Source organism: Lynx rufus, unplaced genomic scaffold, assembly GCF_022079265.1.
Source record: "Lynx rufus isolate CCGP_SWC_20201006 ecotype Redwood Valley unplaced genomic scaffold, mLynRuf1.p SCAF_48, whole genome shotgun sequence".
In the NCBI taxonomy this organism is placed as follows: domain Eukaryota; kingdom Metazoa; phylum Chordata; class Mammalia; order Carnivora; family Felidae; genus Lynx; species Lynx rufus.
This window is the reverse complement of record NW_025814865.1, coordinates 1,246,638-1,272,178: the sequence shown is the minus strand read 5'-3', so window position 1 is coordinate 1,272,178 and position 25,541 is coordinate 1,246,638. Positions and strand designations below refer to the sequence as shown.

The 25,541-nt window shown below is 50.2% G+C and overlaps 1 protein-coding gene across 1 annotated transcript in view; it reads left to right on the top strand.

Moving 5' to 3' along the window:
- The first annotated feature begins 5,747 nt into the window (after positions 1-5,747).
- The window catches only part of LOC124525805 (G-protein coupled receptor 143-like), a 53,870-nt gene continuing 34,076 nt past the window's right edge, over positions 5,748-25,541 (top strand). The window contains exons 1-6 of the mRNA XM_047098387.1: positions 5,748-6,015; positions 11,167-11,276; positions 12,566-12,660; positions 19,093-19,185; positions 22,265-22,374; positions 24,846-24,954. Coding sequence (XP_046954343.1) covers positions 5,748-6,015; positions 11,167-11,276; positions 12,566-12,660; positions 19,093-19,185; positions 22,265-22,374; positions 24,846-24,954 — 785 coding nt within the window. The remainder of the gene's footprint in view (positions 6,016-11,166; positions 11,277-12,565; positions 12,661-19,092; positions 19,186-22,264; positions 22,375-24,845; positions 24,955-25,541) is intronic.

Below are 25,541 nucleotides of genomic sequence, written 5' to 3'. Positions count from 1 at the left end.
AATGCAGGGCTTGAACTCACGAACCATGAGATCACGACGTGAGCTGAAGTCAGACATTCAACCAACTGAGCCACCCAGGCGACGCGAGCATCCGATGTTCTTAGTCAGCTCTAGCCCTGCTCTGCTAGGCACCATCTGACTTTCAGGCAACATACAAGACCCTCCACATTCTGGAATAAGTGCTGTAAGGTAGGGTTTTCCAAATCCTTTTACAGACGAGGAAACAGGCAGGCAAGGGTTGGATTTTACCTGAACTCACCAGCCAAGAAATAGAGACATGGGGCAGAAGAAGCGGGACCCGAGAAGGAAGGAAAGGGGGAGGGGAGGAGAAGGGGACACAGGACTCCCAGAAACCACAGGCTACACACACACACACACACACACACACACACACACACACACACGTGCACATATATACCAACCCGCCCCTTGTTCCTATGGACTTCTGGTCCCTCTCCTCCATGCGACCAACCACAAAGCACAAGGTACAGGTCAAGCAAAAAAAAAGTGGCAGTTCAAGTCAAATTTCCTGACTCCCATCTCTAAAACAAAAATATTAGGTCACCCTATTTACAGTAAATATTGCTATTGTGTTTCTCCCCATCAGCAAGCCGTTTCCAGGGTAAGCAGGCTAAAATCTACTTTCCAGAGCAGAGACGACCTTGACTGGCCAACGAGGACACACGAGCAGCAAGCTTAATACAGCCGCCTGGTTCTTCATGCCGGCACCAGGCTGCGGGGCAGAAACCCACGGACGGGTTTGCTGTGTGTCTGCTCATGGGATGCAGGTGTCTGGGATTTGTGCTCACGCGCAGTGAGAAAACCCCAGCATACCGTCTCTGCCCCCTTCGGGACCCCTTTTCTTCCCAGAAGATGCCTATCCTAACCCCTCCCATGGTGGCTCCGGGAGGCAGTTCCAGGCAAACCTGGATATTTGCAGGGGCGGGGAAATCACAGGGAAGGCGAGATAGGAAGCGTCCCACCAGCACACAGAGTAGATGCTCCTTTGGGACATGTCCACACACAGGTTAGACCACAGTCCACCCTTGGTGTGGGCTTCCCCCTCCCTAGCTGTTGTCTTCCTCCCTCGCCACGTCCCTTCCCTCTCTCTGCTGTCCTTGGGCCACCTTCCCCAATCCAGAGCCTTGAAGCACAATTTACCACCACCGTGGACCTCCAGCCTGTGCCCTCCCCCCCAGCCCAACACCTCCCGAGCGGGCATTTCCAGCTAAGCCCCGAACACCTTCCACAAAGAAAACAGAAACAGATTTCACAGGCGGTGTGGTCTACCAGATGTACGAATGCAAAGCATTTAACCACAGCTAGGTCCACCCACCGCCCCCACGCCACGGCATGGTGTGTGGGTAGGAAGCAAAAGGAAGCTGCAGAATAGGTGGAGCTGGAGGGCAGGAGTGCCTGGCAGCTGCCTAGAAACCAGACAGGGCTGAATGCACAGAAGAGAAGGTTCCAGGGGACAGAACGTAAAGACAGAGAACAACAGCGGAAGATCACAGAGAGGGGGTGGAGGACAAGGTTCCGCACAACAGAGCTGACCGTTGTCCTCTAAGACAAGGGGCAATTTTGAAGTGCCTGGTGGCACAGTCGGTTAAACATCCGACTTTGGCTCAGGTGACGAAATCACGGTTCGTGAGTTCGAGCCCCTCGTCGGGCTCTCTGCTGACAGCGAGGCGCCTGCTTGGGGTTCTCTCTGTCTCCCCAACTCACACTCCACCTCACTTGCTCTCTCACAATAAATAAACAAATATTAAAAAATGAAACCCAGATGGATTGATGACTGACAAACACGTTAGCAGGCATTGATGAACACCCACCGGAACTACTCTGGAGAACAGACACACGGCACCCCCAGGGCCCACACCTAGTGTCTAACTCGCAACGGCTCCTTGTTGGCCAGTGTTCCATTGTCCTGAGGAAACCATCTCTCCACTACTGGCTTTCCCTTTTCTTCTGCCCTACTCCCAACAACCGGGTCATACCACCCTACCCTGGGCTAGGGACCACAGTCCCTGGAGAAAGGGAGGGTTCCAGGCCACAGTTCTCCATGCAGCAGCACTGACACGTTGGGACAGATGGTTCTCGGTGGGGAGGGGGTGGCATCCTGTTTACTGTAGGGGGCTGAGCAGTGCCCCCGGTCTTCACCCGAGATGCCAACAGCCACCTTCCCCTCAAGCTAGCGCAACCAAAATGCCTCCAGCATTTGCATCCCGATGCGGGGCTCGAACTCACGAGCCACAAGATCATGACCTGAGCCAAAGTTGGATGCTTAACCAATTGAGCCACCCAGGTGCCCCAGAATCTGGTAGAGAATGAAGCCAGCAGGAATGACACGGTCATATGGACAGGCCTCCCGGCATGTCTTACGAGCCCCACGTCTCCTATTATGGCAGACACACCTGGGACCCCCCAGGTGGGTGAGCCCACACGGTCCCTTTTTCCACAGAGGCTGCTGTCCATTCAATCAGAACAGCCCTGGCTCTCTCCAGTTCTCGGCTCCGATAACCACACACAGATGAGCACGAGGGGCTCTGCAATGCAAGGAACCCTTGGTATTCAAGGTCTCGATAACCAAGCACTCACTTGGGAGGTTCCTAATGAGGTCCCGGGAGAGGGGTGGGGGGGACATGACTAAAAAGAAACAGAGGTTCACAGCAAAGTCTGAAGCAAAAATCTGCAGATCAAATATCACTGAATATTCTGAACCATGTTCTCAGTCATCACCTAGGAGAGGGGAATTTCGGGAAGGTTGGGAAAACGGGGAATGGAATTGGCAGGCTTGCAGAGGAGAAGCCAACTCATGATCTTAGAGAGATCTCAGAGAGATCTTAGAGAGCCAGCGAGAAAGGATTTAGTTCCCCAGGGGCGACGGGAAGCGGCCGGCGGGAGCACCCACACTCCCCGGAGAGGCCGGTCTCTGCCCCAGCCGGGGAACTGGCTGCCCCTGCGACGGTCAGCTCAGCCCTCCTCTAAGGCTGCAGCTGTCAGACGTGCCCTGCCCTAGCACACGGAGGCTGAGCAGTGCCCGAAGGTTTCCTCTGCCAGAACAATACCAGAAAACATTTGTTATCAGGAGAAAGAAAACGGTCGGGTCTGGGTGATACTGACAGCGCCCTCCTCTCTTCTCCTCTCCTCTGCAAATGCTCGGTCCGTGAAAGCCCTTGCATCTGGCCACCTGCTGCCCGGAAACCAGAACAAATAAGTCCTCACCCTCCCTCTGACCCCTTACGAGGTGGCCTTTTGCTAAGGCCTAGACACGAAACGGGAGACATCAAGTATTTGATGTCTTGACCTTGGCCAGGGGAACACCTGATAAATCAGCCAGCCAGGGTGAAGCTGGGGCTCGTAGCGGGTGCCTCCGCCCCACAGCGCTACACGCCCTTTAGTGTTGGACAGGCAGTGGGGCCGGTGATTCATGGCCCCGCCACACACTAATCCCCACGGTTTATGGCCTCCCATCTGCTCCACAGGCGTGCTCCTGCTGGTTCTTCCAGCTCACTAGGGAGCTCCCCGTGCTGAATACACGGCTCCCTAGCCTGCCTCCGTCACCAGCTCTGATGGCTGGCACACGGAATCTCACACTCTGGTTAAAGGTGAACAGCAGAGTCCCAAAAGACTCCTCAAAGACATGTATGCTGGCACACTACTCCTTTTTTATTTTTTAGCAGAGAGAGAGAGAGAGAGAGTACAAGTGAGCAAGGGCAGTGAGAGGGAGGGAGAGCGACAGAGAGAGGGAACTGGGGCTGACCCGAAGCAGGGCTGAGGCTCACCCGATGTGGGACTCGAACTCACAAGCCAGGAGTTCATGACCTGAGCCGAGTCGGATGCTTAACGACGGAGCCACCCAGGCGCCCTGGCACGGCATTCCTCATCCCAGGATGTGAGGGTCTCTTTCCGTTTTCCACCAACCCAATCACACTCACTTGACATAGTGTAAATAGTGTGTACGTTGCCTCTTGTACATCCAAACCCTCAGAAGCACCCTGACATGCTGCTGGAAAAACACCTGCTTATTTTCTGAAGACATCAACTACTGACCTTCAAGAACACTGGGCTGCAGTGTTCTCCCAGCTGAACGTGACACCAGAATCATGCTGCATTAGGTCTCAGGCTTTGGTTTTCTCATCACGAGAGCACTCGCCGTAACTAACCCACCCCGATCAGAATGTCGTCATACGCATATTCAGGTAACTGCTGGAGCAGATAGGTGCATACTCTTTCCAACCTGAATCATACTTTCCATCTTAAGTGCTAACTTCAGAAAATACCTTTATGATTCATCTGCAGCCAACAGCAAATTCTCAACCCTGAGACTCTGGGTCCTGGTTTCCATGTATGAAAAAAGTTTCTGGAACTAGGACTGGCTCCCAGTCTTCTAGTTCTAGAACCCTCCATGTGCTCTTGTTGTCCCCCTGAGGACTGAAGGGAAGCAAAGAGTGTGTGGCTACCTGCTGTCCGGACAAACGGTGGCTCGGTTAACCCGTCGCGGAGACAGGGCATCCCTGGGATTCCACAGCCAACGCGTGGCCCTGGCCATTGCCGCCATCAACCTGCAGCATCAGCCCTCGGCCCGACAAACCAAGGGCGCCTGCTGGAAGGACATGCTGAGGCGGGGATCTGACTAGTGTTGCCTGTAATACCATCAGCAGCATACACGTGTGCCCAAAACGTGCATAAAACCCTCTAGCCCACTACTCAAACCTCCCTGGTATGTCCCCAACTTTCACACGGGAAAACTGCTCAGAGACTTTCAGTGACTCTCCCAGGTCAGTGCACAAATAGGGGTTAGCATCCGGTTTCCTAACTCCCACATGATTCTACAGGCTTGACACCTTGCTGAGGTTTTTTTGCTTGCCTGTTCAAATGGAAGTAAGTATTGCTTTGCCGTCTGTAAAGATGTGTCTGTGTTTAAGTATACACACACACAGGATTTTAAGAAAAACCCAAGCCACGACAGTCACTCATAAGGTGGAAAGCAACCCTCCACAAGGTCCAGATAAGCACTCTTTAAAAAGCTAGGGGCGCCTGGGTGGCGCAGTCGGTTAAGCTTCCGACTTCAGCCAGGTCACGATCTCACGGTCCGTGAGTTCGAGCCCCACGTCAGGCTCTGGGCTGATGGCTCGGAGCCTGGAGCCTGTTTCCGATTCTGTGTCTCCCTCTCTCTCTGCGCCTCCCCCGTTCATGCTCTGTCTCTGTCTGTCCCAAAAATAAATAAAAACGTTGAAAAAAAAATTTTAAAAATAAAAAGCTAAACATCGGTGTGCATCACTGACTGCTGATCATACACTTACATACCTCATATTTCATTTCATCTTGTCAACGCTGGAAGTACATGCATGAAAGTGAACTTGGATTCAGGGGCTTTCAAAGGAGCAGCCCCAAGTCCCAGAGCCCCACCTCCAGGGCCGTAGGGCACTGAGCCGAGCCCAGTTCACAGCTCTGCCATCCACCAACTTTGCAACTCTGGACGTCTATCCCCAAACATCTGTTCCAATAGCTATCACACGTAAAAAGTAATGAGCAGTTCCTTAGAGAGATATAAGGAATAAGATAAAGCATATAAAACTGGGTTCCCGGGGCACCCGGGTGGCTCAGTCAGGTAAGCGTCCTACCCTTGACTTCACCCAAGGTCATGATCTCTGTTTAAGCCGCACATCGGGCTCTGCGCGGAGTGCGGAGTCTGCTTGGGGTTCTACCCCTCTTTCTCTGTGTCTCTCTCAAAAATGAGGCCCATGGCCTCCCCACGCCTGGGGACCTTCTGCTGCCCCACGCGGGACGCCGCCACGCAGCTGGTGCTGGGCTTCCAGCCCCGGGCCTTCCACGCGCTGTGTCTGGGCGGCGGCGCGTGCCGCCCGGCGCTGGGCCTCCTGCAACTGCTGCCGGGGCGACGGCCCGCGGGCCCGGGGCCGACGTCCACGTCCCCGCCGGCCTCGGCGCGCGCCCCGGCCTCCGTCCGCATCCTGCGCGCCGCCGCCGCCTGCGACCTGCTCGGCTGCCTGGGTAAGGGGCGCGGACCTGCTCGACGCCCGGGGTGGGGGAGCCCGGCCCGCGGGTTGGGGCCTGCTCGGTGCCTGGGTGAGGCGCGCGGCCCGCGGGTTGGGACCTTCTGGGCTGCTTCAGTAAGGTGCGCCGCCCGCGGGTCCGGAGCTGCTCGGTGCCCGGGTGAGCGTGCGCGGCCCGCGAGGTTGGGCAGGGTGTGTCCTCGGAGCACAGAGGCGGCTCCCTAGGGACCGGACAGGACGACCGAGGGACTCAGCGAAACAAGACAGGCAGTAAAAATTATGCCCAGGGGACATTTGTTTAAAGAGAAGAAACAGTTTACAATGTTCGTTATTGCAAGCTTACTGGGGGAAACTTCAGACGGTTGCCATTAAACAAAAACCCCAGAAAATACAACGGTTCCCTAATAACTTCTGCGAGTGAGAGACTGACAATGTTCTGTGCATCCACAACCGTTTCCCGAACGGTTTGGCAGAATCGGGAAGAAAACTTGATGTGTCTACCTCTAACGCGTATAAGTACATAATTTTTTTCAGGTTTGGGTTTTCTACCACAGGCGGCCAAACCGCAGACCCCACACTAAATCCCACCTGTTGCCTCTTTTCTGTGGCCCGAAAGGTTTTTAACAATCAAAAGAAAAATACTTCGTGAAATGTTTTTGATAAATATTCCATGAAATTTAAATGTCCGTGTCCTTCAGTAGTTTTGTGGGAACACAGCCGTGCCCTGCCCTTGTGCATTGTCTAGTGCTATCTTTGCCCTGCAAGGACAGAGGTGGATGATGGCAGAGAAATTGTGGCCCGTAAAGCCTAAACTCTTTTCCAAAGCCATTTGTTTGCATTTTTACTTGGGGAAAATTTCTAACATAAATCACACAGACTGTATAAGGAACCGCCTTCGGACCTATGCTCACACTTCATCTATACCCCGTCCTGGTATCACCCACCACTGGATTAATTCACAACGACGCGGGGTGGAACTAGAGTGTATTGTGCTGATTGAACTAAGGTGGAGACAGACAAGAACCACATGAACTCACTCATATGTGGAATGAAAGAAACACAAGAGATGAACGTAGGGGATGGGAAGGAAAAATAAAAATGGAGGCAAACTGTAAGAGACTCTTAAATACAGAAAAGCGAGGGTTGCTGGAGGGGAGGTGGGTGGGGGGATGGGCTAGACGGGTGATGGGCATTAAGGAGGGCGCTTGTTGGGGCGCCTGGGTGGCGCAGGCGGTTAAGCGTCCGACTTCAGCCAGGTCACGATCTTGAGGTCCGTGAGTTCGAGCCCCGCGTCAGGCTCTGGGCTGATGGCTCAGAGCCTGGAGCCTGTTTCCGATTCTGTGTCTCCCTCTCTCTCTGCCCCTCCCCCGTTCATGCTCTATCTCTCTCTGTCCCAAAAATAAATAAACGTTGAAAAAAAAAATTAAAAAAAAAAAAAGGAGGGTGCTTGCTGGGATGAGCACTGGGTGTCGTATGTGAGAGGTGAATCACTGGGTTCTCCTGAAACCGATACTATGCTACGTGTTAGGTAACTTGAATTTAAGTAAGTAAATTAAAAATTAAATATACACACTACGCTAGTATTGTCGCCGGAGAATAATAATGAAAGTCAATTCTTTTTAAAAAAAAATTTTTTTAACGTTTATTTATTTTGGAGACAGAGAGAGACAGAGCATGAACGGGGGAGGGGCAGAGAGAGAGGGAGACGCAGAATCGGAAACAGGCTCCAGGCTCCGAGCCGTCAGCCCAGAGCCCGACGCGGGGCTCGAACTCACGGACCGTGAGATCGTGACCTGAGCGGAAGTCGGCCGCGTAACCGACTGCGCCACCCAGGCGCCCCGAAAGCCAGTTCTTTAACATCCCTGGTGTATGTCCAGTTGTCTCATAAATGCTGTTTTATAGTTGGTTCGTTCGAATCAGGATCCAGATGCTGCCCACATTTGGCAACTGGCTGACAGGCGCTGACCGTTTTGGACATGTACTTTTGCATAATTTTACTCGTGAAGCTGAAGGCTGTCGATGGTATTGAAACATCCCTGAGGGGGTGGCAGCAGCTTTCACCCCGCCTTGAGCTGATATCAACGCAGGTGGCTGTCTCAGCGTGCCGTTCTCCAGTTCTGTGCCCTTGTGGTCAGAGACCCTCAAGGAACTTGACTTCCAGTACATACTGTATAACCTTCAGTCACTTTCTCAGACTCCAGGAGTCAGACAGGAAGCAGTACTTCCTTTCTCTTAGGGATAAAACCATCTTGGTGCAGGCAAAATAAATCAGACATTGGTTTTCTTCCTGATTCTGCTGAAACATTTTGGAAAAGCATCTTTTTTATTTTTATTTTTTAAGTTTATTTACTGGGGCACCTGCATGGCTCAGTCGATTAAATGCCTGACTCTTGATTTCAGCTCAGGTTATGATCTCACAGTTTGTGAATTCAAGCCGAGCCCCTCATTGGGGTCTGCACTGAAAACGTGGATCCTGCTTGGGATTCTCTCCCTTCTTCCCTCTGCCCCTCAAAACCATGCATGAGTGCACACTTGCATATTCTCCGTCTCTCTCTCTCTCTCTCTCTCTCAATAAATAAATAAATACTAAAAAAATAATTTCTATACCCCATATGGACTTGTACCCATGACCCTGAGATAGAGTCACACACTCTCCTGACTGAGCCAGCCTGGTGCCTCTGGAAAAGCATCTTAACAGCAATTTAGTTTCTATAACTTGGATATCTAAAAATAAAGATGCACCCAGATATCTTTTGAGGATCCGTGAAATAATATTTGCATATATGCTTGTTTTTGGAAGGGAGTTGCGTGATATTGACAAATGAGCAGAAGCAGAATTCAGGGCAAGGCTTGGTGACTGACACATCACTGAAAAATACTTATGATGCCTATCTCATAGGGCAGAGTTTTTTTTTTTTTCCGGTTTTATTGAGATACAGTTGACATAGAGCACTGTAAGAGTTTAAGATAGCAGAATGACTTGACATACTCATATTGTGAAATGTTTATCACAATAAGTTGACATTCATCAGCTCATATCGCTACAAAAATACATTGGGCATTTCTTGAGCTCGAAGGAATGCTATGTGCCGTAAATGGTAAGCATTCTATGGAAGAAAAGCATTATTTTTGTGAGCAGTGCTTGATAACGAGAAGGTATATCTTAAATGTCTCAGTGTGCATAGTTCCTCTTTAGTGATGTATTACATGGTGTTCGTGTAGTAGTGTGTTATGTAACACAAATTTCATATCGTATATAATGTACGTTTGGTAGGGTATCACTATATTTAGATTGTATACGATTTAAATACACAGATTGTATTTGGTGACGTATTCAGCATATAGTTGGTAGTATAGTATGCAACGTAAGTCTGGCAGTGTATTACGTAGAATAGATTTAGTATGTTACGTATTGTATACTTAGTCGTCTATTACATACTATATTAGTGTACATGAGCACATAGCACAAAACTTCGTACTGTTTACAATTACTTTTTAGCATTGTATTCCATAGTATATTATTATTTTTTAAGTTTATTTATTTTGAGCGAGAGATGGAACAGGGGAGGGCAGAGAGAGAGAGGGAGAGGGAAAGAATCCCAAACAGGGTCTGCACTGGGAGTGCAGAGCCTGACGCAGGGATCAAACCCATGACCTGTGAGATCATGACCTGAGCCGAAATCAAGAGTCGGACCCTTAACCAGCTAAGCCACCCAGGCACCCCTACGGAGTATGTTATTAGAGCATATCACGTTTCTTAACAAAAAACCTTAATGTATACCTTAAAGCGTGTATACTATTTTGAGGAGAATGAGGTATTTGGGTTTAATAGCAAGGAAAACTTACAAATAATAAACGTCAAGAGCAAATTATTGAGGAGAGCTAATTTGTGAGAATCTTAATTGCATTATTTACTTATATAATTTTTTAAATGTTTATTTCTTTTGATGGAAAGACAGAATCCCAAGCGGGCTCCGTGCATCAGCACAGAGCCCGATGCAGGGCTCCGTCCCCCAAACCATGAGATCATGACCCAGGCCAATACCAAGAGTCAGATGCTCAACCAGCTGTGTCACCCAGGCGCCCCTGTTTTTTATTTTTATTTTTTAAATGTTTATTTTTGAGAGAAGTGCTCGTGGAGGAGGAGCAGAGAGAGAGGGGGACAGAGGGTCTGCAGCAGGCTGGGCACTGACAGCAGAGAGCCCAATGCGGGGCTCAAACTCACAAACCTCAAGATCATGACCTGAGCTGAAGTCAGAGGCTTGACTGACTGAGCCACCCACGCCCTAAATACATTTTTTAAAGAATGAAAGAATGATCTTTTTACATTTCAGAATCGTGCTGTTTCGGTCATTTCTTTAAATGTCAGGAATGGTTCATACGTGGGTATTAAAAATATAGCCAAGAAATACCGGTTGTTGTTCACACAATTGCTTCTTCATACCAAGTAAGCAAACAACTACGTTAGGCATATGATTGTGGCTAATGGTGGTTCAAGTTGAAATCAAAATTCCTGGGATTGCTCTGTGACCGAAATAATTATTCCTAGATCTTATTCTCTGTCTCTGTACACACACCGATGTGTGTGTTTCTTTCCTCCCTCGTTTCTCTCTCCCTCTCTCTCTCTCTCTCTCTCTCTCTCTCTCTCTCTATTTTTCCATCCACCATCTACTTACTCTTAACAGAGCAGCAAGTTGGCTTTAGATCCGAATTAGGACCATTACAAAGGACAGTAGCTCACCCTTAGCCACAGTTTTCCTTTCCGCGGTTCTGGTTCCCCGCGGTCCGTTCTGGTCCGGAAGCGGTTGGTCATCTGCCCTGTCAGAAGGTCCGTATAGCCCAACACCACATCACGGTGCCTGCATGCTTCACCTTGCTACATCTCACGTCCTCACGAGAAGAAGAGTGAGTACAGTAAGGTGTTTAGAGACCACGTTCACATGACTTCCATTACAGCGTATTATCGTTGTTTACTAGTTGTTAGTCTCTAACTGTGCCTAATTTATAAAGCAGGCCGTATCGTAGGAATGTACGTAAAGGACAAAACGTGGTCCACCTAGGATTCGGTACAATGTGCAGTTTCGGCATCAAATGCGGGGCCTGGAATGCATCTCCCGTGGGATGACTGTGTCCTCTTACTCGGTTTTAGGGATCGTCTTCCGGCCTGCGGTGTGGTTGGGATTCCCCGATTTCGTCAAGGGCATCTCAGACGTGAATGGGACGGACCTTTGGCCTGCTGCGTACTGCGTGGGGACTGCAGTAAGTCCACCTGCTTGTGTTGATAACCCTTTCTTCCCACTGTGCTCCTGTGACACTCTGTTCCTCCAAGTGTGGTCTGAGCCCACTGGAGTTTGTTCGAAATGCAAGTTCTCAAGGGCGCCTGGGTCATTTAAGCATCCAACTTGGGCTCAGGGCGTGATCTCGCGGTTCGTGGGTTCGAGCCCTGCATAGGGCTCTGTGCTGACAGCTCGGAGCCTGGAGCCTGCTTTGGATTATGTCTTCCTCTCTCTGGCCCTCCCTCTCCTGCTCGTGCTTTGTCTCTCTCTCAAATAAATAAACATTAAAAAAAAAAAAAGAAATGCAAATTCTCAGAACCTTGGTGTGGGGTCTGTTGTGATGTTACACCCCCTGCAGGGACTTCTGACTGACAGTTAAATTTGAGGACCACTGCGCTAGTATGGCTCCCCCCTGCCCCCCACCGTATGTGAGCCCACATATACAGTCCTTACCTAGGGTGGAGCTGCAGTTAAAACCAGCTGGCCAAAAAGGGAAAAGAAAGGACAATGAAAGTTGTTGATTTATGGGATATATATTGTGCTTAATGAAATACATATTTGTGCCTTCGCTTTTTAAGTTTATTTATTGAGAGAGCGGGGGAGGAGCAGAGAGAGGCAGACAGAGAACCCAAGGAGGCTCCGCACTGTCAGCGCAGAGCCCAACACGGGACTTGAACTCCGGAACCATGAGGAATCAAGAGTCGGCCGCTTAACCCACTGAGCCACCAGGCGCCCCGGAATATATTATTTCAATCTGTGTATCTCTGTTGCTCTGTGCACCGAGCTGTAGCAGAATCGTCAGCCTCTCTCCTTGTGCCCGTCGGTGCTTCCCGGCTGCAGAGGGGAGCGCAGTGTCCGCCCGCGCCAGAGGCTGGTCAGTGTCCCGCTGCCTCTAGCAGACCGGCCCCTTCCTTCCCCTCTGCTCAGAAGACCTTTCCTGCCCACACTCCTTCATTGTCGTTCAGAGGCACTGTCAGCCCTCACGCCGGGGAAGGCTGCGCATCTGAGGCCTTTACGTCCCGTGCCGACAAGCGTACCCGGCCAGCGGGCTTGCTAGTCCGGCGCCGCTGGGCGGACAGAGCACGGAGGCACACGCCGCCCTGGGCCACGCCCCAGCCTTGGTTTCCCAGACTGTCCACGTGTCTCCGGAGGGCTTTCATGTGCTGCTTCCTGACGTCAGAGGAAACCGGCATCTGCCCGCTCCTTTCACGGGTGGGGACAGTCCGGGGCCTGTTTCCAGGAGCTTTGATGCCAGGCTCTTCCTGATTACAGATGTGGATCCAGCTGTTGTACGGTGCCTGCTTCTGGTGGCTGTTTTGCTACGCGGTCGACGCCTTTCTGGTGATCCGGAGATCAGCAGGACAGAGGTATGCACGAGGAACTAGAGCTTTCTGCCCAATTTCTGTTGTACGAAGAGGGGTCGGGGGTACCTTTGAGGGCTGCAGAGTAGTTTTCGGTATGGCGGACCCAATCAGAATGTCAGCCGGCCCCTTGAGGATTGTGTCTGGCAGCTATTTCTTAAGTTTCTTTAGAGAGCGCAAGAGCGAGCAGGGGAGGGGCACAGAGAGGGGGGAGAGAGCATCCCGAGCAGGCCCTGTGCTGTCGGTGCAGAGCCCCACACAGGGCTTGATCTCCCGAGCCGTGAGATCACGATCGGAGCCAAAATCAAGCTTAACCGACTGAGCCCCCCAGGCGCCCCTCCGGCAGCTGTTTTTATAAAAAGCTGAAGGCAGATTCCAAATGAGGAGTTTAAACCATGACAGCAGGTAATCTATAAATTAAATATTTGCAACTGGACACATACTAACAGAATTGGCATGAATATAAACAGTTTTTGACTGTGTCTAGAGATTGGAGAAGATTCTGGGAAGTGTGTGTTCACACTTGAGGCCACATACGGAAGCCGAACATTGGAGCTCCCGGTGGCTACCCGGTGAGCGTCCACGGTGGGTCCCATCTGTATAGGGGTCACTCACCGTGGCACCGTTGGCAAGTTTCTTAACGTGTCTGACTTCTGTTTTCCCAGATGTAGGATAGTAGCAACCGCATCAGGTCACAGGAGAGTCCATCGATGCTCTGTGAATGGTTGAGGAAAGTGCCTGGCACATAGTAGGCTGTCGGGCGCTGTGCCCTGTGACGGCAGCTGGGGTGAGCATGTGTGTTGGGGGAACAGAGCACCTGAGTGACAAGGGGAAGCTGGATGGCAGCATGGGACGAGTGCCTGGGTCTTCTGACGCTTCATCCAGGAAGCATGTGCCCCCCTACTTTTGTTTGTTTTTTTTTTGAACTTTATTGAAGTAATCTCTGCACCTAAGGTGAGGCTTGAACTCACAACCCTGAGATCAAGAGCCACATGCTCTTCTGACTGAGCCAGCCAGGTGCCCCATGCTCTTTTTTTGTTTCGTTTTGTTTTAAACAGTTTTATAAAGTTCACCCAATTAAGTGTATAAAATCCAAAATCCATTGTTTTTTTAGTATATTCACAGAATCATGCAACCATCGTACCAACTAGTTTTAGGACATTTTAATCCTCACCTCCCCCCAATCTCTTTACCAGTGATTAATCCCCACCCCCCTTCCTGCCCCCACCAGGCCCCTGTCTCTAGGTTTGCCTGTTCTGGGTATTGCTTGAAAGCACATTCATTCCATATGTGACATTTTGTGTCTGGCTTCTTTGTGTTTTTTAATATATGTTTATTTTTGAGAGGGAGACAGAGAATCTGAAGCAGACTCCATGTTATCAGGGCAAAGCCTGACATGGGACTTGAACCCACAACCCGTGAGATCATGATGTGAGCCGAAGTCGGAAGCTCAACCGACTGAGCCACCCAGGGTGCCCCTTGTGTCTGGCTTCTTAAACTTAGCGAGACGTTGTCAAGCTTTACCCATGGCGCAGTGGTGTTAGCATTTTATTCCTGTTCCTTGCTGAATAGTATTCGGCTTAGCGGATGTGCTACATTTTATCCATTTATCGGTTGATGGACGTGTGGGTTGTTTGCATCATTTTGGCTATAAGGAATACTCCAGCGACCGCTGGTATGCAGATGTTTGTGTGGACGTGCTATTTCATCATGTACTCAGGGGCTTTATACCCTGGGTCACATCGTAATTCTCTAACCTTGTTAAGAAACTGCTAAAATGCTTTCCAGCCTGGCTGGTTGCACCATTTTATATTGTCGGCAGCAACGTATAATGGTTCCAGTTTCTCACATCCTTGCTAATACTTGTTCTTTTCCACGTATTACTTTGGTTTTAAAATTTAGCCATGTTAGTGTGTGTGTGAATGGTATCTTCCCTGGTGGCTGGTGATGCTGAGCATCTTGTCACATGTTTAGTTGCCATTTGTATGCTTTTTTTGGAGAAATATCTGTTCAGTTCCTTCACCCATTTAATTGGTCTTTGTTATTGAGTTGTAAGAGTTCTTCATATAGATTCTAGATACAAGTACCTTATTAGGTACAGGATTTACAAATATCTTCTGTTCATTGGGTTGTCTTTTACTTGATGGCATTTTTTTAAATTTTTAAAAAATGTTTGTTTATTTTTGAGAGAGAGTGAGAGAGACAGTGTGAGCAGGGGAGAGGCAGAGAAAGAGGGAGACACAGAATCCAAAACAGGCTGCAGGCTCTGAGCTGTCAGCACAGAGCCCTATGCGGGGCTCGAACCCACGAACCGTGAGATCATGACCTGAGCCGAAGTTGGGTACTCAACCGACCGAGCCGCCCAGGCGCCCCAAGATTACTGTAATTTCTGAGGTGCCCTTTTCCAAAAGGTATTTGAAACCTGTCCCCCCAAAATATCTAAAGAGTGATCTCTGTGATTGGTTGCACACAGTTGTTAACCGCAAAGAGAGTTACGAATTAACTAGATTAACCAGAAGGAGGAGGATCCTTTATCTGGAATATTTTGTATGAGTTCGTGCATCAAACTTGGGAACCAAAAAAGAGTTTTATGGTTCGAACACTTCAGTTTAGGTCTCATCCATTTTATTTTATTTTTTTAAGGTTTATTTATTTTGAGAGGGGGGCGGGGCAGAGAATGCAAAGCAGGCTCCATGCTGTCAGCACAGGAGCCCAACATGGGGCTCCGACTCTCAAATTGTGCAATCGTGACCTGAGCTGAAATCAAGAGACACTTACCTGACTGAGCCACCCAGGTGCCCAGGTCTCTGATCCATTTTCAAGATTCGAGATTTAATCTCTACACCCAACGTGGGGCTTAAACTCACAACCCCAAGGTCAACAGTTGCTTGCTGCACTGACTGAGCCAGCCAGGGGCCCCTGAATAAATTCACTTTAGAAGCCAAAATTAGTAAACAGAAATCACATTCAGGCTGTAGAACACACTGGGAAACTTAAGTAGATTCTTGCTCTAAAATTGTTGATATTCCTTATGTATCATCATCAGTAACTTTGGTATCTCTGGCCTGAAGTTTAGTGTTTATTTGTGTGCTTGTTCCTTCTACCTTTTTACCTTCAGTCCTAGGCTTTTATACATGTGTACAGAACCTAGATATTCTTGGTTTTGAAAATTCTCTAGGGAAGAGAGTTAAGGTCAAGGGCAGCCAACCAGGTATATCAATGAGGATTAGTTTTGGCTACATAGAACACATAAAATAACTTTAAAGTAAGTTTTCTTTCATGCCAAAGGAGGCCAGAGGTAGGCAATCCCGGGCCCTTATAACGGACCTCAGGGTCTTCTATCTTTTGCTGCATCGTCCTGTTGTGTGACTTTCATCTTCAAGGCGTCATGGCCCAATATAGCTCCTGGAGCTCCAGCCATCACATCTGCATTCCAGGCCACAGGAAAGAGGAAGGGGCAATGCATAAGGGGCCTGTTTTCTCCTGAGCCATTTCCCTTTAAGCAGCCTCCCTGGGGATTTTACACAACTATTCCATTTTTGGAATGGACAGAATTTAGTTTCATGGTCACAGCTGCAAGAGGAGGTTGGATTGGAAACATAGTCTGTTAGGCAAGCATGCTGCTATTTGGCATGCCATCAAGGTTATTTTACCAAGGAAAAAGGGGAAATGGCTTTGGGTAGGCAACTAGCAGCAATGAGAAGTGTTTGACCCGGAGGCCAGTGCAAATAAGTGTGTGTTCCTGTGTGACACCTTTCTCACTCAGTTTTGGAAGGATTGGAGTTAGGGCACAACAAGAGGTGTCACAGCCAGCCAGCTGTGGAGATAAGAGGAGCCTTGGAGCACCTCCAGGAAGCTGGTTCTGTCGCAGGAGGAGGCATTGCTTCACCCCCACCCCCACCCACGGATGACTGCGGTCCGACAGGGCAGCCTGAGAGCTCTCTGGAGCGAGAAGACAGGCAGAGCCCTGAGAAACCAGGACAGGCCGTCAGGAAGCCCTCCTCATAGCCAGCAGTGTTTGCAACTCATTTTGGAGCACAGCGTGAGAACAGGCAGGATGCGGGTGGTGGGGGGGGTTCCACACTTCAGAGGATGCTGGCAGGGCCTAGCGTCCGAGGACCGGCCGGTCGTGCGGGAGGCAAACAGCCAAAGATGTGAAACATTCGGATGCAAGGACAGGGGCAAGCGCAGGGGCCCGGGACTAGGAAGACTGTTGAGAGTGAAGCGGCTCTGCCATCAAAGAGGAGCAGGGATCACAGCAGAGCAGTAAGACAGGCGCTCTGTAGGCACGGAGACCCAGCCCCTGCCTCGTCATGGCAGAAGCCCTGCTTCCTGGTGTGAGGGCTCCAAGGGGCCAGAGCTGCGAGTGTGGCTCCTCCGTTAAGAGCCAGCTTGCTTCCAGAGCCCAGGGTGCGGTCGATACCGCGGTTAAGACACTGCAGCCTCCCAGGAGGGTCCCGAGGAATTCCAGGGCAGGGGGCCAGGCTTTGCAGGTATGGCTGGATTAAAGTCTGTATTCCCTTCTAGATCCTTCCAGTCCTTAGCTATTTTCTTTGGCACAGGAGAATCTTTTTTTTTTTTTTAATCCTCATCCTAAGAAATGTCATGAAGACAGATTTAGAGTTAAAATGTAACCTCCTGCGGCTCCAGCTGTGGGATGTACAGGTTTTAAACAACAGCAGAAGTTGCTTGAGATCGTGGGGAAAGCCCTAAATCGAAGTCCCGACTTGCTCTGTGAATAGGAGTGTGGGGGAAAGGGGGTCCGGGGAGGGCCCTCGCGTGCCTGCACATAAAAACGGTCTAGCGGTCAGATAAAGAGACGAGCGTGTTCAGCCACCGGCTGCTCTTGATTGTGGATGCGTTGCACTTGAGACTCATCACCTGGTGTGGGTTCGGGGTCACAGCGGTTATTAAAGTGGCTGCTGCCCGAGAAGCCGGGCCCAGTCTGGCTCCCTCCCTGCTTGGCCATCTGGGGCCAGAGCGCCGCTGAGTAGTCTGTGCCGGCCGCCCCCCCCCCCCCCCAGGCCTGCACTCGCCTGGCCTGCTCCCTCCCACCTCTGCGGACAACACCCCTGGACAACACCCCTGGCTCCCTCGGCCCAAGGTTAGGTTCTGGAATGCGGAGCTCCTGCTCTATGCAACAACCCAGGCCTTTGCAGAAAGCTGCTCCTTTCATTTCTTTCTTTGATGCAGAGCCTCTGACCTCTGGACGGGACACACCCCATCAGCTCCCAAACCCAGAGAGGTAGGGGCAGGGCTGCTCCAGAACCGGTTCTAACGCTGCGAGAGGCACAGCATGCTGGGGTCCTTTCCTTGTGGCCTTCCGGAGAACTGGCTGCGAAAAGTTGCTTCTTCCTGCAGCTCATTGCTGTGTGCCGTCCCTTGTCTGCTTGTGGAAGGGCACCCTTGCACTCGGATCCCTGACCGTTCCCTTGCCTACACAGCTGGTTTTCAGAGTTAAAATCCCAGTGGGTTGGGGGTGGCACTGTTTGCCGGGAGCCTGGTACAGTCACGGGTGACGGTGAGCGCATTCGACGGAGCCGTGGGCCCCCGTCCCGTGGCACAGAAGAGGCCGGTTAAATGCTCTTTAACAGATGGCTGTGCACCCCTCTCCCAGACCCCATCTGCAGGGCTGACTGAGTCCCTGGGGGAAAGGGAGGGCCGTGTGGGAGGACAAAGACAGAGGGTAGAGATGGTCCAGGAATGTTAAGCATGCAGGGAATGGTGGGGTGTGGGGTGGGAGGCGAGAAAGGAGAGCTCCCCGCTGTCCCGGAACATGGAACGAACCCACATTTCTTCAGAGACCTTGGTTTGCACTTAGCACTAAGACCCGTGAATTCTAGGTACAGATGCACCTTTGGGGATGTGTGGGGATAGGAACTCCTTGCTTGTTGGGTGAGCTGGGTCCTTAGGAGGACTGATGAGGTGCCTTGTTCTTGTCAGGCTTGAAAGACTCCTGTTAAGTGAAAGAAGCCAGACACAGAGGGCCACGTGTTGTGTGCCACCATTTACACGGATTGTGCAGAGTGGGAGAAGCCAAAGACACACACAGGAGGCGGGTGGTTGCTGGGGCTGGGGGCGGGAGGAACGGGGACAGTTGCTGGGGCTGGGGGCGGGAGGAATGGGGACTGCCTGCGGGCACGTCCCTCTGGGGCCATAGCTGTTTCAGAACTGGGGAGAGGAGGCCGTTGCATAATGTGAAGTTGCCCAAGGCGACAGAGCGGTGGTTACTTTTATGTTCCGTGAATTTCATCTCAATTACAAAAGGAAAACTCAGAGGTAGAATGGGGCAGGTCTTTACCAAGGGTTTGCTCAGTGTAACTTTTCCTGATGGCTGGGGGGCCCCCCCGGGAGTTGGTCCGGTACTTTGTGTGGCTGGGCGTCTCCGTAGCTCGTCTCAGGCCAGGCCCCGCCCCCCTGGTTCTGCTTCTCTCCTAGCACCATCCTGCTTTACCACATCATGGCCTGGGGCCTGGCCGTCCTGCTGTGTGTGGAGGGAGTGGTCATGCTCTACTACCCGTCCGTGTCCAGGTAAGCGGGGACTCCCTGCTCCCTGACTCATTGTTCTCTGGCGACAAATACACAGGCCCTGACGCGGAGTGGGCACCTTGCAGGTCAGGCCATTGTTCACGGACCTGCCCAGACCCGCGCTGGGGCGCTCGCTACGGTACTTGTACCCTGGAGTTCGTTTCCCCGCCTCAGCCCCTCACGTTTCTGTAGGTGCCTGTGGATGCAAGTATGTGCACCCAGCTTGAGGTGCGTCCTCGTGTCAGGGTGTGCACCCAGCGTTAGGTGTGTTCCTCTCCATATCGATGGGGCTTCCTCATGCACACCCTTTAGTTGTTACGCTTCAGGCCAGCTTCATCTGGATGAGCAGGGCAGTTTAACATCCTAAGGATGAATTCGAAATGGCTTGGAGAAACCCAAAGATTGCTCTTAGAAGAGCTGGATCTAAGCGTCAGCTTGCTTCACTTTGCCGCTTCTCTTCCAGCTGTATTCCCGCTATCCTGAACACACAGATCCGGGGAAACAGATAATCTGAAATTGTCTTAGGTGTTTCTTCTACGTCCTCAAGAATCTCCTCAGTGCAGTCAGTCCTCTGCAAGGGCTCACGGTCCCTCCCAGGATGTGTGCTCTAGCTTCCAATGGAAAACTGCAACAGGTGGGGACATGGTCTCTGTCTGGGATCTTAGGGCAGTGTAGACAAGGATCACAGCCCAGCCCGAGGACAAATCTGGTCCTCTGCTGGTTTTTATAAATAAAGTTTTATTGGAACACAGTCATGCCCTTTGTTTACGCACGGTCTATGGCTGCTTTCCCACTGCAGTGCCAGAGGAGTTTTGACAGAGAATGGGTGGCCCGTGGAGCATGAAATACTTACGGTAAAAGTTCCCTTACAGAAAACGTTTGCTGACTCGTGGTTGGACAATTTCTCCCCCTTTTTTGACTTCTTGTAGCTACTCGGATGTCTCCAAATTGGTGTTGCCTTCTCGGTGGCGGATACTCCCAAAGTCTGTGTAGACGCATCCATACAGCTGCTCTGAGGAACTTTACGAGGACAAGTACGGTGTCCGTGGCTGTTGTAGTGGGGTGCGCTTAATGGTTAATAGTGGAAAGGGAGCTTTCATCACTCCGCTTCACCCGTGGGCTCCTGGAGCCTCCTGGGAAGGTTGCACCTGAGCATGAGGGAGCCATCGCTGCGGGGCTCACTCCCAGGTGCCCCCTTGGTCCTTAGGAGGCTGCTCCCGGGCCTGTGCAAACTGCTGTCCCCACTCACTCAATCATCGCTTACTTTTGTCTTTTGGTCAGAGTCATGGCTTTTCTTTTTTTCCTTTTTTTTTTTTTCTTTAGCAGTTTATTTTATTTTTTGAGAGACAGAGCATGACCAGGGCAGAGAGAGGGAGACACAGAACCCAAAGCACGCTCCAGGCTCCGAGCTGCCAGCACAGAGCCTGACGCGGGGCTGGAACCCACAACAGTGAGATCATAACCTGAGCTGAAGTCAGATGCTCAACCGAGTGAGCCACCCAGGCGCCCCGAGTCATGGCTTTTCTGCTGCTTGATCCTCTTTGTCCCCTCAAGCCTTTCCAGACCACATCTGAACCTGCACAGCTGAAAACGAAAACTTCCATTAAAAGGAAGGTAGCCTTGTGAGATGGTGTTGTGTTCCTTCTCATGGCGAGAAAAGGTGGCCGTGCGTTTTTCCCACCCAAGTTGTTTTGCATTCAGTCATTTTCCCCTTCTGGGCTGGACCGCTCCAGGCCTGTGAGAACAAGAGTGCGTGTGTGCATTTTTATCGTTCTGCCTTCTGTGGCCACAGAGGCTGCTCCCTCATCTGCTTTTGCACCTCCTACCTGGGTTGGGCCTGAGCAGTCCTCTCTCCCCTTTGCCTTTGATTCTCTCTTCCTCGTTGCTCTCTGACGTTATGCGTTTCTTCGCTCCTGGCTCCCACGTGGGTAAGCCGTGCCTGTGTGGCACTCTGCTACCCCACCTGCTGACTGACAATTCCCATGATCCTTCAGTAGAAGTTCTGGTCCTTCCCCTGAAAAGCACCTCTGCTCTGATTGTTCTACACAACCATGGCAACACATTGCCCTTGGAATATGAGGGCTGGGTATTTTGAGGCGCTAAAGGGGAGAGACTGGATCTTATTCACAGGACTGGCCTTTTTTTTTTGTTGACTTATCACTTACACATCACACCCAGTGCTCATCCTAACAAGTGCCCTCCTTAATGCCCATCACCCATTTTCCCCACCCCCATCAACCCTCCGTTTGTTCTCTGTATTTAAGAGTCTTACGGTTTGCCTCCCTCTCTGCTATCTTATTTTTCCTTCCGATCTCAATGTTCATCTGTTGAGTTTCTCGGATTCCACATACGAGTGAAAACATGTGATATCTTTTTCTGACTTATTTTGCTTAGCATAATACACTCTAGTTCCACGCACTTTGTTGCAAAAGGCGAGATTTCATTCTTTTTCATTGCCGAGTAGTATTCCATTGTATGTATATCACATACATCTTCTTTACCCATGCGACAGTTGATGGACATTTGGGCTCTTTACATAATTTGGGTATTGTGGATAGCAGCACTATAAACATTGGGGTGCACGTGCCCCTTCGAATCAGCACTTATGTATCCTTTGGATAAATTCCTAGTAGTGCAATTTCTGGGTCGTAGGGTAGCTCGGTTTTTAATTTTTTGAGGAACCTCCATAGTGTTTTCCACAGTGGCTGCACCAGTTTGCATTCCCATTTGTGTCTTTTTCTCCTTGAAGAGACCCAGTGGGGGGACTCCCCTTTTCGAGTGTCCTTTCCTATCTTTCCTTTTGTTAGCAGTGACCTTTAAAATCTCTCCCCCTTGGAGTGCCCTAGAGGGCCTCACATTTACAGGACAAATAGAAACATGATTGGTCTCTCCTGTTCTTCAGTGATTGACTGATTGCTCCTTTGCAGACATAAGATGTGAGTCACATTTCCTTCTGGCAGAGTCAGAAGTAGATTTACGCATTTGCCTTTTCTCTCTCACCCTCTGATCTCACCTTCCAGGTAAGTGTGTATATTTTAGGCAAAGCCTTGTTTTCAAGAATGGCTTGGTCCTCCTCCCTCAGGTGTGAACGGGATCCGGAGCTCGCCATCCCGCACTATGTCACCACGTACTTGCCGCTGCTGATCGTCCTGGGGGCCAACCCCATCCTATTCTGGAAGACCGTGACCGCAGGTGAGCAGCAGGGAAGCTGTCTGGGTGCGTGACCAGGGCTATGGCCCCGTGCCTTGGGCTCAGATAATGGCATGCGTTGTGCTCCTCGAATCATCTAGGACGCTAGACCTCATTTGTCATCCTCTAGAGACATAAGGACAATACACTTGGAGAAAGTGAGCAGGTTTAATAAGTGAAAGCGAACAAGCCTATCTGGTCATGGGCTACACAAGTTCTTTGCCAATGTTTAATAGCTCAAGGCCAGGGCCAGTGGACTTTTCACTTCCGTCTAGGCTCATCCTGGGTCTGCCCTCGGGGTGCCTTGGAGGCCCCAGGAGTGCCCGTGGAAAACTGTGGAGGTCAGATAGGAGCGGAAGGGGAGGAGTGGGGAGCCGGGGGGGAAGGGATGGGGTGTGGCCTGAAGAGTGAGCCTGGTTACTCCCGTGAGGTGCTTGGCCTTGTGTCTTTACTCAGTTGGGCAGGAAACAGGAAGTAGAGTGCAGGAAAGGAGTCGGGTGCAAATGGTAAGAACTGAGTAAGAAGGATGTTATGAGCCAGCAGGATGCCCTGGAAAGAACTCTGAGCTGAGGCTGGGGACTTGGCATTCTGGTTCCACCCCATCCTCACGGAGGCGTGACCTGGGGCAAACCTCCAACCTGCTCAAGCTGCATGGATCTCTCCTGTGCAGAATGAGAATGAACAAATGCACCTTGGGGCACCTGGGCGGCTCAGTCGGTGAAGCATCCGATTTCGGCTCAGCTCATGATCTCACGGTTCATGGGTTCGAGCCCCGTGTCGGGCTCTGTGCTGACAGCTCAGAGCCTGGAGCCTGCTTCCGATTCTGTGTCCCCCTCCCTCTCTGCCTCTGCCCTGCTCATGCTCTGTCTCTTTTTCTCTCAAAAATAAACATTTAAAAAAATTAAAAGAAAAAATAAATAAAAAGAAGTGCCCCTTAATGGAAAGGTCGGTTGATTGTAGAACTTCAAAACATTTCAAGTGCTCTGCCACTAAGAGTAGGAAATCATGTGGCTCTTTGGATCAGTTTTTTTCCTCCACGTTGCGTTTAAAAACAGTGTATTGGGGCGTCTGGGTGGTTCAGTTGGTTGAGTATCTAACTCTTGATTTTGGTTCCAGTCATGATGCCAGGGTCATGGGATTGAGTGCTCTCTGCTGAGTGTGGAGCCTGCTTAGGATTCTCTCTCTTCTTCTGCCCCCTCCCCTGCGTGTGCACTCTCTCCCTCTCTCTAAAATAAAAAAATAAAATTAAAATAAAAACAGTATGTTAAGTACAGCAACTTTTTATACAGATTTGCAGAAAAGTACCGAGTCAATTATATCAAACAAAAATCATGTCTAGGTAAAGGACTGATAAGAACGACAGTAAGATGCTAACAGTGCTTGTCTCAGGATAGACAATAGCTTGTTGATTTTCCTCTAACCTTTTTTAATGTTTTCCAACTTGTTGAGGCACCGCCTGGGTGGCTCAGTTGGTTACGCATCTGACTTCGGCTCAGGTCATGATCTCGCGGTTTGTGAGTTTGAGCCCCACGTCGGGCTCTGCCTGACAGCTGGGAGTCTGCTTCGGATCCTGTGTCTCCCTCTTTCTACCCCTCCCCTGCTCTCACTCTGACTCTCTCAAAAATAAATAAACATTAAAAAGTAAAGTATTTTCCAACTTGTCTATAATGAGAAATTTTTAATCTTTCAATGTTTCAAAACAGTGTGCATTATTTTTGTAATAGAAAATACAAACCTTTAAAAATATAGTTTCGTTTTTTAATGTTTGAGAGAGAGAAGGCAGGGGAAGGGCAGAGAGAGAGGGAGAAAGAGGATTTGAAGCTGACAGAACCCCATAGGGGACTCGAACTCATGATCTGTGAGATCATGAACTGAGCCAAAGTTGGACGCTTAACCGACTGAGACACCCAGATGCCCCTAAATATATAGATTTTTTTTAACGTTTATTTTTGAGAGAGAGAGGCAAGAGAGAGAATTTGAAGCAGCCTCCATGCTGACAGCAGAGACCCTGACATGGTGCTCAAACTCACAAACTGTGAGATCGTGACCTGAGCCACCCAGGTACCCCTAAAAATACAGTTTTCGAATCGGTAAAATCCAAATAAAATTTGGAGCTTAATTAATAGTAACGGACCATTGCTAATTTCTCCCCGGTGACGAATGTGACCCTCGGTGTGTAAGATGTTAATGTTGAACGAGTCTGGGTATAGGTATGCAGAAAGTCTCCGTACTGTCTTTGCAACTCTTCTGGAAGTCTACAGTTCTTGGGAGGTTGAACGTTTTGAAGACCCCGTGTCCCTTCGAGTCTGCGAGGACCCCAGCTTGGAGTGTGGGGGAAGGAACGGCCGTATCTTGGGCTGTCTCCTGCTCTTCTGCCTTTGCTTTCGGGCTTACGTCCATGTTGACTCTCTTCCCTGTCGCTCAGGAGATGCAAATAATGACTGTGACATGCAGTTCCCCTCTGTTTTTCACAGTGGCCTCTTTACTAAAAGGAAGAAAAGGCATTTACACAGAGAACGAGAGACGGATGGGAGCCGTGATCAAGATCCGATTTTTCAAAATAATGCTGGTTCTAATTATTTGGTAACCTTTCTTCTATTTTTTATTTTTTAATTGCCGCTGGGAAGGGATACGTAAACAACTTGCCATTTTGCTTTTCTAAGTGTGACCCGAAAGTTGCAAAGCAGAGAGTCTTTGGAAAGGAGATCTTTGAAACTGCACTAGGTGCCCTTTGAGGAAATACACGCGAGACAGGAAGGCAGGCCCACGATCTGTGAACTCCTGGAAAGATACTCATATCTCCTCAGATTATATATAAAGCCCTCAGAACAAACAACTCCTGAGTTTAGTTTCCAGAGACCGTGAACGTGCATCTGGTGTTTTGGCCCACTGCCAGGGCTAACTCTGAAATAAAACGGCTGGAGCACACTTTTAAATTTTTTTTTTTTTTCAACGTTTATTTATTTTTTGGGACAGAGAGAGACAGAGCATGAACGGGGGAGGGGCAGAGAGAGAGAGAGACACAGAATCGGAAACAGGCTCCAGGCTCTGAGCCATCTGCCCAGAGCCTGACGCGGGGCTCGAACTCACGGACGCAAGATCGTGACCTGGCTGAAGTCGGACGCTTAACCGACTGCGCCACCCAGGCGCCCCTGGAGCACACTTTTAAA